Source organism: Neodiprion fabricii, chromosome 3 (genome assembly GCF_021155785.1).
Source record: "Neodiprion fabricii isolate iyNeoFabr1 chromosome 3, iyNeoFabr1.1, whole genome shotgun sequence".
Taxonomy (NCBI): Eukaryota; Metazoa; Arthropoda; class Insecta; order Hymenoptera; family Diprionidae; genus Neodiprion; species Neodiprion fabricii.
The window spans coordinates 34,330,649-34,347,925 of NC_060241.1; the positions used below are offsets into that span (position 1 = coordinate 34,330,649).

Sequence of the window (17,277 nt, forward strand, 5' to 3'; positions counted from 1 at the left end):
AGTTATCGATTAAAATCGAAGTATATTTTTTAGCCTATAAAGTATTCAGTGAAACTTGTCACACTTCCACTTCCTGCCGACGTCAGTTTGGTCGTCGTCAGCTGACGGAAGAAAAAGTAAACAAAAATATACTATGCAATATGCGTTCACGGAACAGGCATTTGACCAAAGTACATACATACGTGTGTTGGACAACATAGCTGAGCCGGGTTTAAAAAGTGATTTCTATTACTTTTACTGAAATGGAAGACCGTGAAGTGTTATCGAAAATGAATTACCCCATTTACGCAAATGTGCTCATGTCGGTAGTCTCTTATTTTTTGACAGTCCGATTGATACCAAAGTTTAGAGATATGTTCATCAAAGGTAACCTCTATGGCATAGATATGAACAAGAAGGACGGTGGTAAAGTGTGAGCGATATTCTTATTCTTTTACGTAGTTTTTAATCTCTGCATATTTTCGTTAAATAATAATGTATGTACAACTGTATGTATCTGTATAACCGTTCTTTTTCAGACCAGAGGCATTGGGTGTCGTGACAGGATGTGTGTTTCTTATCACAATGTTTTTATTCATTCCCGTTCCATTTACCGACTACATATTCAAGAATGCGGACTTTCCTCATAATGAGGTAAATATCATAGATTGAATGGTAAAATATATGAAATCATTTTTCAAACTTACACATCATCATCTCTGGGGAAAGATTTTGAAAGTAGATTTAACCTATGTTCTTTTCACTAAAATTTACCATATTTAATTGATTATTCTACTCTCATATGTTTTCTATTCTTGTGTACAAAAGTCGTTATTACTTTATCTGAATAAAGTACAATTAGGCTAAATGAAATTATGTGTTCGTAGATCATGCTAATAGTTCTTTATTTCCCAAAGAAAGATGTATGGATTTGAATGGTTAGAAACATCTTTATTTGTATAAATTGCCCATGAATAAATCCGTATTTTTTGGCCGTTAATAATTTTCAGTTGAAAATAAAAGGCACAAACAAGAGCTTTGATTGGAATAGAAAGCGTACTATTTTTCAAATGAATAAAACCTCGGCTTACGATAAATAAGCAAAGTTCCTGATGTATCACAATTTATGACACTTGCTATATCAAGTATGCTGCTAATTTTTATTTCTTGAATACTTATCATTTTCTTTGAATTCGAGCAGAGCAAATGGGGCAAAAAATATATAGATCATTCTCAGCATTGTTAAAAAAAACTCGACTCATTTGCTTACAGTTTGTCGAGATGTTGGCGGCTCTTTTATCGATATGCTGCATGTTATTGTTGGGATTTGCCGATGATGTCTTAGACCTGCGGTGGAGGCATAAGTTACTATTGCCCACAATTGCATCATTGCCACTGTTGATGGTTTACTACGTGAACTTTAATTCGACTTTGATCATAGTTCCAAAACCGCTACGACCATGGTTCGGTTTGTCAGTTGATCTGTGGCTGCTTTACTACGTTTACATGGGGATGCTAGCGGTATTTTGTACAAATGCTATAAATATATTGGCTGGTGTCAACGGACTGGAAGTTGGGCAGAGCTTGGTAATAGCAGCCAGCATATCAATCTTCAATTTAGTCGAATTATCTGGGAACGTGTGGAAAGCGCATCAGTTTTCATTGTATTTCATGCTACCGTACATGGCAACGTCACTTGCACTTTTCAAACACAACTGGTGAGTATAATACTCATATCATTAAATATTCACTGTTTTGAATGAACAAAGTTTTCCTTTTCAAGAGTTTTATTAAGAAGGAGATTGAATAGAAAATTTAGCGAATGAAACGACTGTGTTGCTGCAATGACGAATGAAATTCTGAATAGAAAATTGCTTTTTATTGTGTATCACATATGTTGGAAAGTTTCAGATATAGGTGAGCTGATCCATAAATATGAGCGGTATTTTCGTTTTACACATCTTATCTGTCTTATTCGCAACTTGATCTGGTGAAAGTAGGTTTTATAATGTGATATGGTACGGCAAAGTTCAAGCTAGAATCGTATTCATACCCATTACCCATTCGAAGAGTAAGGTGTTAATAATCTCAGACTAACGGTTTGCTTTGCTGTGACGAACTAAATACTGTAGAAAAACTACAACAAATAATGGAAGTACAGTATTATCTGTGGTATTTTTTATTCATAAAGACAGCCTTATTGAATCATATTGACAATAAATTGATTGTTTGTCCATTCTAAACTTGGACTCTTCGAAAAAAGTACTCATTTTCATAGGTCAGCTACTATAATGCCCTTTGGATCGAAACTTAACTATAAATGGTAAATTTAAAACAATTCCATTCCTCCATGAAACGAGAATTATTTTGTTCAGACTATTTCAAGGAGATGTGTATAACACGAGTAGAAAAGATTTATACTTAAAAATCATAATATAAATAGATTCCAATGTTCTTTTACATCTTACATACAAACTATTTAACATTAATATCTAAATCAACGTATTAACTTATTGTATAAATTTCTTGTACACTAATTAGTGTGTAGAGAGTATCGAGTATGAGATAATATCACAGTTGTGGTAACGGCCTGGGTGTTAATAATAGTCTAACTTTGCATAAAAATTTTCTACCAGCCAGTCATATTTCCACGTGTTATTCATCACTATGTCTGGAGCAAAATAAGGATCGCGGGATTTATAGGCCCTCAAAAGCGCAGTCTTGTTGTCCAACCATATCCCAGTTTCTATTAAATCTTCAATGTAAGGAACGTCAATAATTAGCTTTGCATTTTTCTCTTTTACATTTGCCTTTTGATGAAGAGACGTTACGATATTGGCAGGATCTTGACAGAGATAGCAGTACCATCCACCATAATGATTAAGATCCCCTATAACTAAACCTAGAGACTCTCTCTCGCTAACGTCACCATCAAAGTCTTTAGGTAGCACTAGCGAATTTTGATGATATGCTTCACGCAGTAAACTAATTGTCGATGCACCGATTACAATTGAAGTCTTGAGCGGATGCTGCCAAAAAAAGCCGAACACAGACCATCTCAATCGGAAGCCAATAGGTTGCGGCCACCCGTCGTATACCTTCAGGAACATTAGTGCTCGTGGATTTAAAATTTGTTCAGATTCAGTAGTCACGTAAATATCATCGTCTCTTAAGTTCCGCACAACCTGACATACTTTTTCCCATATATACTTAGATATCACTCTTAATGGCTTACGTATCTTACTAGCTATATTTATGTACAAAATCTTATTTTGCCCTTGTTGCAGCAAACCTTTCGCAAGCTTGTGCTTAAAATTATCCTCTGCATTGCTGAAATCGCAAATTACAAATAGATCTACGACCTTGTAAAGTTCCTCCACTATTACTTCAGCAATTGCTGAATTGTAATCGTTTAACGAAAACACATAGACAATTCGTCGCAGCGTTTTTCGTTGTTCTAATTTGATATTTTGCTTGGAAGCCATAATCGCTCGCCACACTACTTCTGGCTGGCCACAGTCGGTGCCATGCCAACCCTGGTTACAGATGCACCGTTTTCTTTCGATCTCCTCGCTGTTTGCCATTCTCGTTACATCTACTCCATCTCGCCAACACCATGTGTGATTGTATTTTTTGAATGATTGCAGTGTATGTTTGTCCTTTAGGTAAATATTGCTCTTGATTGTCTGAAGATGCGATGCTGAGTGGTCAAACGGTAGTACATTTTGTACTGGCTGCAATTACAAATCTAATTCAATACCTTGATACTAAAATCTTGGTGATTATTTTTGGAATTGCAACTTGGGATTGGGATTGACATTCTACCAAAACCGGAAACTGAAATAATATACTTTTAATTGGTAGATTTAAAAATGTATAATTGATCTTTACCTTCGGTTTTTCGATTTTCACGAAACTGACTGAGGTCTGTGTGGTCGGCGCTATAATATCCGGTGGTGGTGTAGAGGCCACGTAAATTACGACGATAAGAATTTGTAAAACTAACAACGTATAGAGCAGGGCCAGCTTCCCATCTAGACGGCCCTGCATATCCACACGTTTAGTCCTGAACTTTTGAATTGCGAATTTCACATTTCACTCCTTGATTAAAAATTCCAAAACGGTACCTCTCAATCCCGATACGGCTTGACGCAATGAATGCAATGAATGCATTTCTTCATCTGAAAAAATGATCAAATATGAATCTTAAAATCAGGTCAGGTGTAAAAATTATTACGTCGCGTATTATGAAAAATTTCCATCACGGTATGAAGGAGAGACATCAAAAGACGTCGTATATCGACCTTAGATATATTTTCATCTCGGAGATATATACATATATATATAAATCATTCGCTTAAAAATTGAGTTTTTTGTAAAACGTAATTTAGTCATGCAAAATATTTGAAAAGAACAATACTCAAAGTTGTGCGAAATTTGTAAAAAGCATATCGGATCATTTTGGTATGACGCAAAATTAAACTGTGCTGCCCAGTTTTTTAGAATTCAAATATTCCGTTGCATGATTTGAATATCTCATTTTTCGTATCAATGAGAAATTCTGAAAATGTATTGTTAGGGGTTAGCTCCTAGAGATGCATCCCGTTTTACATTCATGGGATGCTTGAAGCGCATCGGTTATTCCCAGGCTGATCTGACGGGTCCGATCCGTCTCGCGATTGACTCACGAAATACGATGACAACCGAGATAAGATAACGCAACGTGAAAATGCTGTTTTTTTTTTTTATTTTTATTTCATCACTATTGATGTCGAGTTAAATCGTATTTGAAACAATCAAATTCAACAGTTCATTTGTGCACGTTTATTTACTTTTCATTCGTTTATATGTTGAATATAAAAATTTTAACGTTATTATAATTATATCGCTTTATTTACATTAACAAATCGCTTGTAATGCGTATTTTACAAATCCGTTTTAATTCGAAATACTCCAAAGAATTTTAGCACACGATAGAATGTCAAAGGTGACATGATGAGGGATTTCAAATCGTCGGGCGTGTCTCACAAGTGACCGGGTATAGATTGCTGATTTGTCACGACTAATAAGCAACTCGCAAACGCGAGAAGACCGCCACTGAATGACGTCATTGTCCATGCATCGGTTCAAAGGCCTGCAATTTCGAATCACGGAATAACTCGACACTCAGTATACGCGCGAATTCAACGTTCAGTCGCAGTGCCTAGCAACAGTTCAATTGTTGTACAACACTCACCGAAAATTGCGGTCTTCCCTTGGCCTCCTAGCCGCACGTCAAGATACTTCTGGAACGGAATAAGCAGTCCCCCGCATTTCGCATATTTTTAGAAGCGATCGTAGCCGAGTGCGCGGCCCATTCGACGGCCGGGTGAAATTCCTACGGGCGCTACGTCTTCTCGGCTCGTCCCTTCTTCCGTAGCGAATGCGAATGTGAATGCGAAATCCAAACCACACCCGAAACACGGTGAAACGCGGTATGCGCAAGGCTGAACGAGGCGCGTGCGTCGCGCTCTAGTTCTGCACGTATAATTCGTCTGCAATGAAAACACCAATTACCAATTTCTATCAAGAGTTCAATCGCCTATTTGCAACAGTAAACAGGGTTCATAGAAATATGTCGATTCGTTGCCTCATCGGAATAAAGCGAATGTTACAATCATCGTCAAGCTAGGTCGTTGCCTCGCGTTGCGCGAGATGTATCTTTGTTCATTTTAAATATCTCGCAAGAATTTCCAAATTCTAATTGACGCGATGCACGAAAATTATAAAATTGATTAACTAAAAGGAGCGTTTTTATTCGGTAAATACTTTCAACATGCGTCGAATTTACCACAAGCTACATTTTTCATACACTCACGCGTGTTAAGAACATACACGCGTTCAACTAAAGTCGCACTGAGAAATTTATAGCGCGAAAAAATAATACCGATATCCGCACATTTTAAAATGGCTCTAATTATTGCGACGTTTTTAACGACGCGCATTGATGGTCGGATAGCTCTTGGCATACTACTGCCAGCTAGAATCTTGAGGTCGATTGCTTCTGTCTGTGGTTCCTTTTTCTCTTTCAATCGTAGCTACCTGTACAGATTTTCAAATGGCTCTAAAGACCATCTGCCTCGGACTTATCCGATGTATATGGGAGAAGAAGCAGCTGGTGTTCCTTTTTGAATGTCAGTCGTTCAACTGCCGGCCGGCTGCCTTCTTCTTTGATACAAAATTTACCCATTTTGCAGAAAAACAACTTTCTTCGAAATAGTTAAAATCGCTGGAATTTTTGTCAATTCATATTCTTATACGACAACGTAATAATATATATGTATACCGTGGTGATGATTATTTGTTTAAAGGTATCCGTCGCAGGTATTCGTCGGAGACACGTTTTGCTATCTTTCCGGAATGACCTTTGCAGTGGTCGGCATATTGGGTCACTTCAGTAAAACTATTCTACTATTCTTCATACCGCAAATTATAAACTTCTTGTACAGCATACCGCAACTATTTCATTTGGTACCTTGTCCGAGACACAGACTTCCTAGGTGAGCAGAAAACAAAAGTCCAATCAGTTAATTATTGGGATTTGAGATATTTTCATTGTTGCGAATGATCAGTATGATAAATTGATTATACATATTGCAAGATGAGGTTTTCGCACATTTTTGAATTATATAGTAAAGTTCGCGATGTTTTATACACTACAGGTAAATCAAGGTATTTTAAAGATAACATTGAACATAGGATTTTTTTTTTTTTTAGATATAACAAAGAAACGGACAAGCTGGATATCAGTGTTACAGTTTTTAAAAAATCAGAGCTCAACGTGCTTGGTAAGTTTGAATGTGATTATTTATGACTTTAATCAATTCATGCCTATATCAGGTGTCACGAAAAAAATAAACTTTCCGGCTGATTTCCTAATTGTTTTCGATTTTTTCCTAAGTGGTTCTCGTATTTTAATGTTGAATCTACATTTGTCAACAGCTAAGCTTTGCTTGTGGGTATTTCGCACATTGAAGATAGTAAGTTGGAAGGAAGACAAAACTGGTTTGGTGACATGTAACAATTTAACGTTGATCAATTTTATACTGTATATGATTGGTCCAACATCTGAGCCAAGTTTAACTATAATCCTCATACTTATTCAGGTAATTCAAAAGTCACATAATAGTGTAGTTCACAATAAGTTTCGCAGTCACAGCTTGCCAGATGTCATTGACCAAAATTCACGTATATTTATCAATTACTGAAAATTTTTCCTTGCAGATTATGAGCAGTGTATTGGCATTCATGATCAGGTATCCACTTGCGTCAGTGTTTTACGATATTTAGATGAGAGTTATTTTACGCAATGAAATTCGAATTTGGATATCTTAAGAATAAGCACCACGGGTCTTGATACTAATCAAATTTATGCATATTGCATTCTGTTATACCAAAACTTAATGATCATAATGATCACAAAAAGCTTTACTACTCTGTATATATATATATATATATATTAAATATTATATTATCAAGACGAAAATCGTATCTTTTATTGCCTGGAATATAATTGTACATAAATATTACCTGTATATTAAGTGAGGCAACTAATAGCTTGAGTATGTACTATTTACATATCAATAAAAACATGGATGTTAAAATGTTCACTTTAAATTAGTCAGTTAAGAATGGCTTGTTTAAAAATGATCACTATGAAGTCAGTAGATCTGTTTAAAATTATCACTGGAATTAGTATAGGTAAATATATGCAGTATATTGCAAGGAAAAAATTTCTTTCCCACATTAATTTTAAATCGTTACTTACGCCATAGTAATGTAGCTTTTTTGTAAGACTTCAAAAACTTTAGAACCAAATTGGTACATTTCTACGAAAGAATATGTGATTAGCTGCGATGTAAAATATATACATATATATATACGATGCTGCGTTACACCGTGTTTCTCGTGTGTTCATTATTCATAAAATAACGTATATTTGTCTTCAAAAAGCAGATATTGAGTTAAAATTTGCCCTAAGATATTTACGAGAAAACGTTGTTATATTTGGATTTCCTGTGCTCATTCTGAGGAAAGTGTTGGTATCAGGTATTCATAATGCTGAATATTTAATTAGTTTTATTTTTTTTTTTTCACGATACTATCAGTATACATTGAAACATGACCGTGCAGGAATATACATTTTTTTCACCACATCCTTATAAAAAACGTAACATACTTACTATACGTACAACATACATATATCTGTTAAAACTTATAATTCATGATTTACTATCACATATTTTTTCCCCAAGCATGGTAGCTAAACTCGCAATGTTACTTCACAAATGGAGACCGACAAAGTGTTGAAGCTGCATTGCAACGAGTTCGCTCAGCAAAACTGGTAAAATATAGAAATCTTCTGAAAGGTTAGCATTGTGGCACATCTTTCAACTTATTTTGCTTTATTGATCTGAACTCCATTTGAAACTTAAAAAAAAACTAATACATATTATGAGAACACGTCATGTACTGTACTTGACCAACATTACTGTAATTACACCATAGACTCTTTTCTAAACATATTTGGAGATGTTCTATCCTATTCTGATTCTACAGGTGAGGATGGAATCGAATGCAGACATTTTTCACATCTTACTAGAAAAACATGCCCCATAGGGCACTTATACCAATCTTCGTCATCTAGTCCCACTGTCTTAATCATGATGTTTTTCTCTTCGTTAATTGTTAAGGATGATTGTAGTGAGTCTTTCAGTCCCATTAGCTGTTTGTAGATTGTATTGCTGTTAACATCTGTAAATTTCCTGAGGTTCAACAGTCCCAAGTAAATTATTTCTGTTTGCAATGCAGTCTCGTCCTTGTTTAATTCATGGAATTTCTCAAGTTTACAGAGCTGAACCTGTGAACCAATTGATTCTTCAATATATGTATTATAACAATACAAACAAATCTGCGTGATAAATAAAAGCGGATTTGGTATAGGTATACTATTGTATCCAAATGATCCAAAAGCAGTAGACGATATTTTTTATTACCATATAATGTAATCTGATGAGCTCATTTTCGATATCCTTGACCATTTGATACGACATATTGTGATCAGTCGGAAGGCATGTGATCAGAATGATAATTTGATTAAGAACCACTGGCCAATTGTTGGTATCACGAACGATGTTTCGTATTTCAACGAGTTTTTGCAAAATAATTACGGTGACTCTTAGTTTCATCTTGATATCCTTCAAACATGAGATACTTAGGTGTTTTTGTCCATTCCCAATTGTTCTCAAGTTTTCGAACAATTTTTTGTGGGCATGAAAATCTGAAAGTTCAGTGAAAGTATACATAAGCAAATCATATAAACATTATTTCGATCTTAGAATACAGATAGAAATATTTATTGCAAACATACAGTTGTTGAAAGATCTTTCATCAGTTCAATTACTCAAGTATTTGGTCAAATGTAGTTCGAAATACCTGGTAATAATACAACTTGAAATAGCTTTGTATATAGTTGTGACATTTCATTAATGTCATTGACAAGTCTCTGTTGATCATCTCGTAACTTTTTTAGTCTGAAGGAGACCTGACCCACTACAAATTCTATATTTTTACATTCCTTCTTAAGCTGGTTTGTGTATCGTACACAATGTGTAATACGACTTTTGCATACTGGACATGCTTTAATACCAATTTTAAAGCTGTGGTGCCATTCCCAGTCAAGATAGTTACTTTCGATACAGTGACCACAGTCTGGCAAATACACAAACCTGTAGAAATTCAATGAAAATATTAATCAGCTTGGAATAGTTTGATAACATAAAAAAAAAAACTTCAAACTCTTGCAAGTCTTGTATGCACGATTATTCACTTCTATATAATGCAATATTTTTTTTGCTCGCTCAAAGTGGACTTACCGTGCATCAGATTTACTTTTATTAGAGACTAAAGTAGGTAGATCCTTCTCATCGCAAACACGGCAGAGCGGTGGGCATGGTTCACCGCAAAATCCGATGCAGGGATGCCCACATTTAGTAAGTTTTCGGCATGGTTCATTACATGCCTCTCGATCACATATTTCAAAGCACAGTTTCTCACATTGAAGATGTTCACAACGCCATGAACAGGGTTCCTAAGAAAAAAAAATAATGAATTACCAATATTCTAAATTATAAATGTTATATTTATTAATGTGAATTAATCTCGTGTCTTGTATCAAGTCGATTATATTCTTTATAATTTCTTTTGTTTTTATCAGCAATATGAAGTGAAATTGTTAATAATTCATACTTGGCTTACCTGACATGGCGTACAAGGTACCCGGCACTTGAGTTTACATTCAGTATGTTGACATTTCAGAGAACATATTTTATTACACGGCCGACATTGATCCTTGCAAAGAGCCGTGCATCTGTAACAACGACATTCCTTGTAATTGGGAAAGGAAAACTATCGGAAACTGTGACTTTGGTACCACTAGATTTGTCATACGTAATATACCTATGTTAAATGCATTAAAAAAATGTAAAATAGATTTGAATAGTCAAGAACTTGAATTCTAGACACTTTGAACGTATCATACTTATGACCACAGATGAGAATCTTGTTGCAAGGTTGGTGGCATGCAATATGGATTCGTCCTTGTTTACAGGAACCACAACTACCGTTACAAACGTGACCACAAGGTAACGCAGTGGCGCAAGGTTGTGGACAATGCTGCAAAAGTTTATCTGCATATTCTGGTAAACCTACGATATAACAAAAACTATCCATATTATTTTTGTAATTGTTTTATCATTGAAATGATCAACGAAGTTGGATTCGCTGAGAAAATTTCGTGAACTATGTTTACTCACCAGCTTCTATTTTGTAACATGGCACAGAATATATATGTTGACATAATCCCAGTTTTGGCAAGGGTCGTGGATATTCGCATCGTTTAGTACATGGTTCCTTGCATTGGGCTTTGCAGGGATGTCCACATTCAAGCTTCCGTGGGCATTGACCCGTACAAGCAGCAACTGTTGGATTCTCAGAACAAGGAATTTTTATTTCATGGCCACAGTCAGGTACAATCTTGACTGTCTGAAACGTCGACAAAATATTGTAGAAAAGAATATCAGATCAACATCAAATTCATATTTTGGTGAAAATAGTTAATACAGAAAAAAAACTGTGTCAACAGCAATCACATTGTTCGCAAAACTTTTTAATAATTAAGAATTACTTTTTGGAAATTGAAGGGCCAGCTTTTTTCATTGTTTTAGCGAAATATCTGAGTGTTATATACTAACCATTTCTTTACAATTTCCGCATGGCATGAAACACTTCTCTTTGCACGTATGACCACATGGTAGCTCGCGTTTGCATCGTCGACTACACATTTTTTTTTCCACATCATTTGAGCATTGCACTTTATATTTATGGCCACAGGAACGTTCCTTTATCACATCTACTATACAAACTCCACATGATTCATGGCATCGTTTATAGCATCGATGGTCAAGTGCACATTCAAGTGCTATTTTTTTACATTCTTCAAAACATACATACTGAAAATTCATAGCAAAGAACAATAGGGATAGAGTTATAGTGTATACAAAATTTGAGGCAATGGCGAATATTTTGAAAAGTTTGAACATACTTGTAGATGATCAGGATCTTCTTTGATGTGACATTTTCTTTTGCAAGTGTGACCACAAGATAACAATTTCGCACAAATATGAGTACACTGAAATGTCGCAAAAGGTAAATGACAAGGCTTTCTTACAGTGTGACCACAGCTTAAGGGAGTTAATTCCTATAAAGAAAGGTCTTATTAATTCAAATAAATAGTAATTGAATACTTGTTGTACAATTTCCAATTTATAAACATTCAAAAACGGTGCAAAACAAAAAAATGACAAAAAAAAAAAAACAGAGTATAATAATTATCAGGCGGGAATAAATTAAGTTGAAAAAAACTTCTGCAAAAAATATAAGCTATTTAATTAAAACTTCACCTTAAATTGACATTTATATTCTTCTAAATCTGTACAACAAGGAAAAGATGCGATATGACCGCACTTGATATTTGTCGTGATTGAAAATTTACAAGGTGGACAGGCTACATTGCACCCTGAATCACAACGATGGCCATTGGGGCAGCGTTTCAAACATGGTTCTTTGCAAACGTAATTCTCATGATCTCTGTCCGAAATATGACAAAGATTTATACAGGTATGACCGCAAGGCAATACAGTATCACATTGACGTGAGCATCCACCAGTAGGAGAGATTTTGAAATCGTTTGCTTTTCTTATCTGAAATAATATGCATAATCTGGTAGAAATTCAGATTCATGAAGGTGGACTAAACTTCAGAATTTTACGATCTTACCAAGATATTGAGCAGACATTAAAATGAGTTGTGAATTTATACCTCTGTTAATTGATCTGGATGATTTTGGCACTGCAAAACAAGCGAACTCCCGATAGCATCGTTGTTTTCAAGGGTTTTTTTTATCTTGGGCCAAATTTCATTGTTTACTATTAAGTTGTCCATATTTCCCATAATATAGAGTCCTTCGCGAGCACGTGATAGTGCTACACAAACTCTATTCTCAGTACGTAAAAATCCGATGTTACCATTATGGTTATTCCGAACCAACGATAGTAGTATTATTTTGTTTTCCTCTCCCTGGTAGTTGTCGACTGTTGTTACGCGTACATTACACAACATTGGCATACTTCTTTTAGCCTGAAATTCGTACACAACCTAAGCAATCAGCTTTCAAGCGCTAACCATGTTAATACCTATACGTTGCAATATACCACTGGACAAAGTATGAAAATATTAATACGGGAGCAAAATAGTTGGAATCGAAGTACTTGAGATACATAACAGATTTTGCTGATTCTGTCTGAGAAACTCACAAAAATTGTTAACTGTTATATGTATAATTAATTTATAATGTATCCTTACCTCTTTGAATTTCAATAACTGACCACTGTATGTACACAGTATAGTGATTTCATTCGAAGTATATCCTTGTTGCAGCAAATATTGTGCAAAAGCCAATAAAAATTTGATTTCGAAAGGGTTGGACATTGACTCGCTTTCTGAAGTTCCCAATTCATGATTTTGATGATTCAAAAAGAATAAATTTTTCTCCAAACCTTTGACTGCAGGATAAGTGAACACGGATACATGATTCACTAGTGTTTCATATATCGCCGGGGATATCAGCTCAGCAATTTGTGGCCGCATACGATGCTGAACAACTAACTGTGCACTTTTATTCCTCATCTTCACTATTCTCTCAAAGAGAGAAATGTTCAGGTTATAATTCACCTCCAACTCATAAGTAGCCGGTTTTGGTCGTAATTGTTTATGATCGCCTATAAGAATAACTTGTTGACAGTGTTCTGTCAGAGAACATATTACATGAGCTTCAAGAATTTCTGCTGCTTCCTCTACCAGTACTGAAATTAAAAAACAAACTCAGAGCCAGTATTTCACGCATCGTTTATGGAACGTGAAAAGTAAATCAAAATAATTTGGTTGCATACATGTCTCAAGTGTAAGAAGATATCCAACTAAGCAAAAAACCATCTACCTATTGGAGCCTTCAGGGCACGCAAGGTTTCGTGCAACCTAGCTGCACCTGTAGTGGTCAATCCTATGACCAAAGCATTACGCATCACTTCTAAATCAGTCATTTGTTTGAAATCATCCAGTTTAGCTGATATTTCATCATACTCCGTTTCTAGCTGCACAACACGTTTTTGCACCACTTCATGGCAGCTTAACAACCAACTACTATAGATTTCCCATGTTTCGTATTTTAGGTAGTTCTGTGATGTAGACTGATTTTCACTTAGGGGATGTTGACTCAGAATTCCCTTGAATAGAGAAATTTCCAATAACAAAATATAAAAACTATCATTGGTTGCTACTTGGTTGATATACGAAATGGAAATTGATACTTTCACAAAATATTCAGTAAGAACTTCATGATGACTAGACAGAACTATATATTTTGATTATAGTAAGTTTGAGATTATTCTAAATGGCGATCGTCAGAGAAATTGAGAGTCAAAGGGCTAATATTTTTTTGTCACATATTTTTGACAGTAAATTCCAAATATACCAGAATATTCTTAGATGGTTTCGCAGTTTTCTAAACCTATGGCAACTTCATCGATTTATAATTCGATTCTTTTATTCCCAAGTAATATAAAGAATAATGTATTCACAACTCCTTCTTACCTGTGCAGTTGTCTGTAGTGTTTTGAATTGCTCAAGTACTTTATTGAAATCCTCTTTAAGATGTACCTCTTCGGTTTTATTGGTGCTACACTGAATTATTTTTGTTTCAAGTCTGTGAATAGCAGCATCCAGATCACTGATATCGAAACAAGTAATTTGCGATTTATCCGCAAGTACTACACTTGCTACATCAAAATCATCATCTATATCTATGTTTTCATCCTCGGAGTCATATTCAGATTTTGCTGAAGACTCACCCGAATTGTATTTGTAGGTATTTATTTCCTGAATTAAAAGTATAGAATTTGCACCAAATAGTTGAGTAATTAAATCGTCAGCATTTATGCCATGCAATCTATCATCATTGGCATATTGCCGAAGTATATGTGGCGAGACTATAACAGTATCACTTGTCAAAGCCCTTAGCACTGAGTAGAGCATACTGAGCTCATTCAATATTACGTTTAATAGATTGCGGTTGTGATACATATGCCGCCATAAAGAGTTTTTCTTTTTCTCTTTGTTAAAGTAATTATCACGTACATTTTTCAATTTGTATTTGGTCAAATTTGGGTTTTTGGATTGTTCGCCAATGCGAACTAATGATTCTGTATGCAACATAATACCTTCCAGAAACTGATCAAGGGCATGATTTGTCAAGCAAACAACAATCATGGGTGTGGGCTGCGATGAGTTGTACCAACTTGAAGAATTGGCTAACAATGTGCTAGCTATTTGCAATGCCATAAATGTCTTACCAGTACCTGGTGGCCCATGTAATACTGATAATTCTTGTAGAAGCGCACATTTAAAGGCTTCATACTGGGATTGATCAAACTGAAAGTATTTAGCACTTGGCCATCGTTTAGTATCCATCACAGGAATTCTGAATCCTTTACACACATAGACTGTGCTTTGATCGAGATATTTCGGTGGAGAAGGAGATGATTCCGCATCTACGATATAGCGCTTCATTGGGAAATTCTCTTCAGTCATAAAGCGTAAGCTGCGAAGAGTATGGTAGTAGGGCAAAAAATATACTTTTGACTCTACCATAACAAATGAGCAGTTGTACATGTTTCGCATCATTTCTGATCCTGTACAAAGCTCAATGACTAGTTCGCCTCTTCCTAAGAGTTTTGGATCTCGCTCGGCGACAGTTGCGAAGAAAATGCTCTTGAAGTTATCATTAGTAAAACATAGGAGTGATCCGTACATGAACAACTTCGAACGATTCCAGTTTATTTTTGGCATAACTCCAAAAGAAATAGTTATGCCAACTTGATTTCGTACTATAGTTGAACCTATCAACTTTACATTTTGGAAAACCCTAATGTCTGACTTTGGCTTTAGGATTTTTCTATTTGCTGCTAACGCTTCTTTATACTCTCGAATACCCTCTCTCAATGGACATAAAAAGTCTTCGCGGACCAGTCGAAACTGGACATCCAGGTAATGGTCCACTGAATCATAGGCACCATGAGTTTTGCAAGGTCTGATGTATGGATGATGATCATTGAGATCTTCTACCGTTGGTACGATATTCAAAGTTCTGAAGTCCATGAATGTTTCACTACCCTTTTCTCTTTTCTTTTTCAGTTGCTGATGTAATTTCTGAATACCATATTCTATCTCTTTATCAATTTTATGATCAGCTTTGGTTTTTATAGACTCTATAACATATCGCATAGTTAGCTCCATGACTGGTATTAATGTACCATGAGAGTCTACAGGAACAAAATTGATGACTGCTTTATAAAAAGCATACAAGGTATTCCAGAATCCGTCAATGTTTTCCCAGTAAAATCTATTATCTTTTGTCTTGCTTTGAGTTTCAGAAGGCAGGGATACCAAATAGTGTTCTAAGTTGGCGAGGAATTTCGACTGGCATACATCGCTGAGGATATTTATCACAATTCTTGTGAAATTTGCTTGTCCAAGCTTTGCCAAAATACGAAGTGTAACAACAATGAAATCTTTGTTCAAATCGCTGTTCAGTAAGAGCTTGAAATCAGGGTTGTGTGACAGTTCTGCTGCTACTTCATTCTCATCCATTTCACTTAGTCTTTTTAATTGAAGAAAATGAAGGTACTTTGAACATTTTGCTTGATGAGAATACTGTGCGCTTCCACTAGAATTCCTGCTGTAATAAACATTACTTTGATCACTCCCAAAATAGAAGTAATATTATGTGACACTAGATATGGCATGAGAAAATAATGGCAATTGGTTTAAAGACTCATTCGCAATACATTTGTCATATTTTTGGAAAAGTAACATTTATAATTTGGCATATTTCATTATACTGATCTTACCTTTGTCTATGGAATTTTGGTCCTGAGAATTGTGATACAGAAGGTGAAGATGATCGTGAATCACTTTGTTGTGAGTTCTCATCAGGTTCAGCAACTTTTAGTTGCAAGTCAAACCAGTCATAATATTTAGATGGTTCACAAGATTCTTGCACATTTCGGCTCGCTTGGGCGGAGTGCTGTCCTCGCTGATTACTTTGTATATGTTGACCACGTTGTCCATGCTGACTTTGTCGACCACGTCGATATTTACCACGTTCCCCACGTTGACCATGTTCCTCATGCTGACTTTGTTGACCATGTTCCCTATGCTGACCTTGTTGACTATGTTCCCTATGCTGACCTTGTTGACTACGTGACCTATGCTGACCACGTTGCCCATGACCCCTAAATGGCCTTCTCGGCCCTGTAGACTGACCTCTTTGTGGGTGCCTATTCTGCATGTTGATATCGGGTATTAAAGATCTTGAAATTGTAGCGTTACTGCTCGGTCTACATGAAATAAAATTCAACAACGTTACTATTTGGTAAAACTGCTCACGACAGAATTTTGACCGTATTGCGATGGTGCGTGAGCCGTTTCAACTGTCACAAAAATTATCACTTTCGATGATTTCTTATCCGAGGAAATTGGGGAGTTCCCATTTCTACCACCAAGCAGCCAATTACAGCAACTCACAATTATGTCATGTTGGCGTTCATGTTTAGTTGGGAGCACGTTGGGAGAGGAGTTGGAGAG

The 17,277-nt window shown here is 35.7% G+C and overlaps 3 protein-coding genes across 4 annotated transcripts; 1 reads left to right on the top strand and 2 right to left on the bottom strand.

Moving 5' to 3' along the window:
- The first annotated feature begins 84 nt into the window (after positions 1-84).
- Positions 85-8,444, top strand: LOC124177955 (UDP-N-acetylglucosamine--dolichyl-phosphate N-acetylglucosaminephosphotransferase). The gene is made up of 7 exons (XM_046560944.1): positions 85-412; positions 519-633; positions 1,252-1,697; positions 6,330-6,518; positions 6,736-6,806; positions 6,961-7,124; positions 7,243-8,444. Exons 1-7 carry the CDS (start codon positions 243-245, stop codon positions 7,306-7,308), a joined length of 1,221 nt encoding a protein of 406 aa, XP_046416900.1. The 5' UTR covers positions 85-242; the 3' UTR covers positions 7,309-8,444.
- LOC124177954 (beta-1,4-mannosyl-glycoprotein 4-beta-N-acetylglucosaminyltransferase) lies at positions 1,517-5,822 on the bottom strand. The gene is made up of 4 exons (XM_046560943.1): positions 5,810-5,822; positions 5,216-5,513; positions 3,871-4,160; positions 1,517-3,713 (listed from the first exon to the last, which is right to left on the bottom strand). The coding sequence occupies exons 3-4, from the start codon at positions 4,027-4,029 to the stop codon at positions 2,577-2,579; spliced, it is 1,296 nt and encodes a 431-aa protein (XP_046416899.1). The 5' UTR covers positions 4,030-4,160; positions 5,216-5,513; positions 5,810-5,822; the 3' UTR covers positions 1,517-2,576.
- On the bottom strand, positions 8,279-17,038 carry LOC124177947 (NFX1-type zinc finger-containing protein 1-like). 2 transcript variants are annotated; one of them, XM_046560931.1, is made up of 15 exons: positions 16,542-17,038; positions 14,227-16,366; positions 13,574-13,859; positions 12,940-13,439; positions 12,397-12,714; positions 11,979-12,278; positions 11,621-11,776; positions 11,271-11,528; positions 10,833-11,061; positions 10,559-10,724; positions 10,276-10,387; positions 9,894-10,108; positions 9,469-9,746; positions 9,015-9,298; positions 8,279-8,878 (listed from the first exon to the last, which is right to left on the bottom strand). In XM_046560931.1, exons 1-15 carry the CDS (start codon positions 16,979-16,981, stop codon positions 8,561-8,563), a joined length of 6,000 nt encoding a protein of 1,999 aa, XP_046416887.1. In that variant the 5' UTR covers positions 16,982-17,038; the 3' UTR covers positions 8,279-8,560. The 2 variants fall into 2 exon arrangements, with proteins under 2 accessions (XP_046416887.1, XP_046416886.1); XM_046560930.1 differs by having other exon boundaries at positions 14,227-16,369.
- Positions 17,039-17,277: the final 239 nt, after the last annotated feature.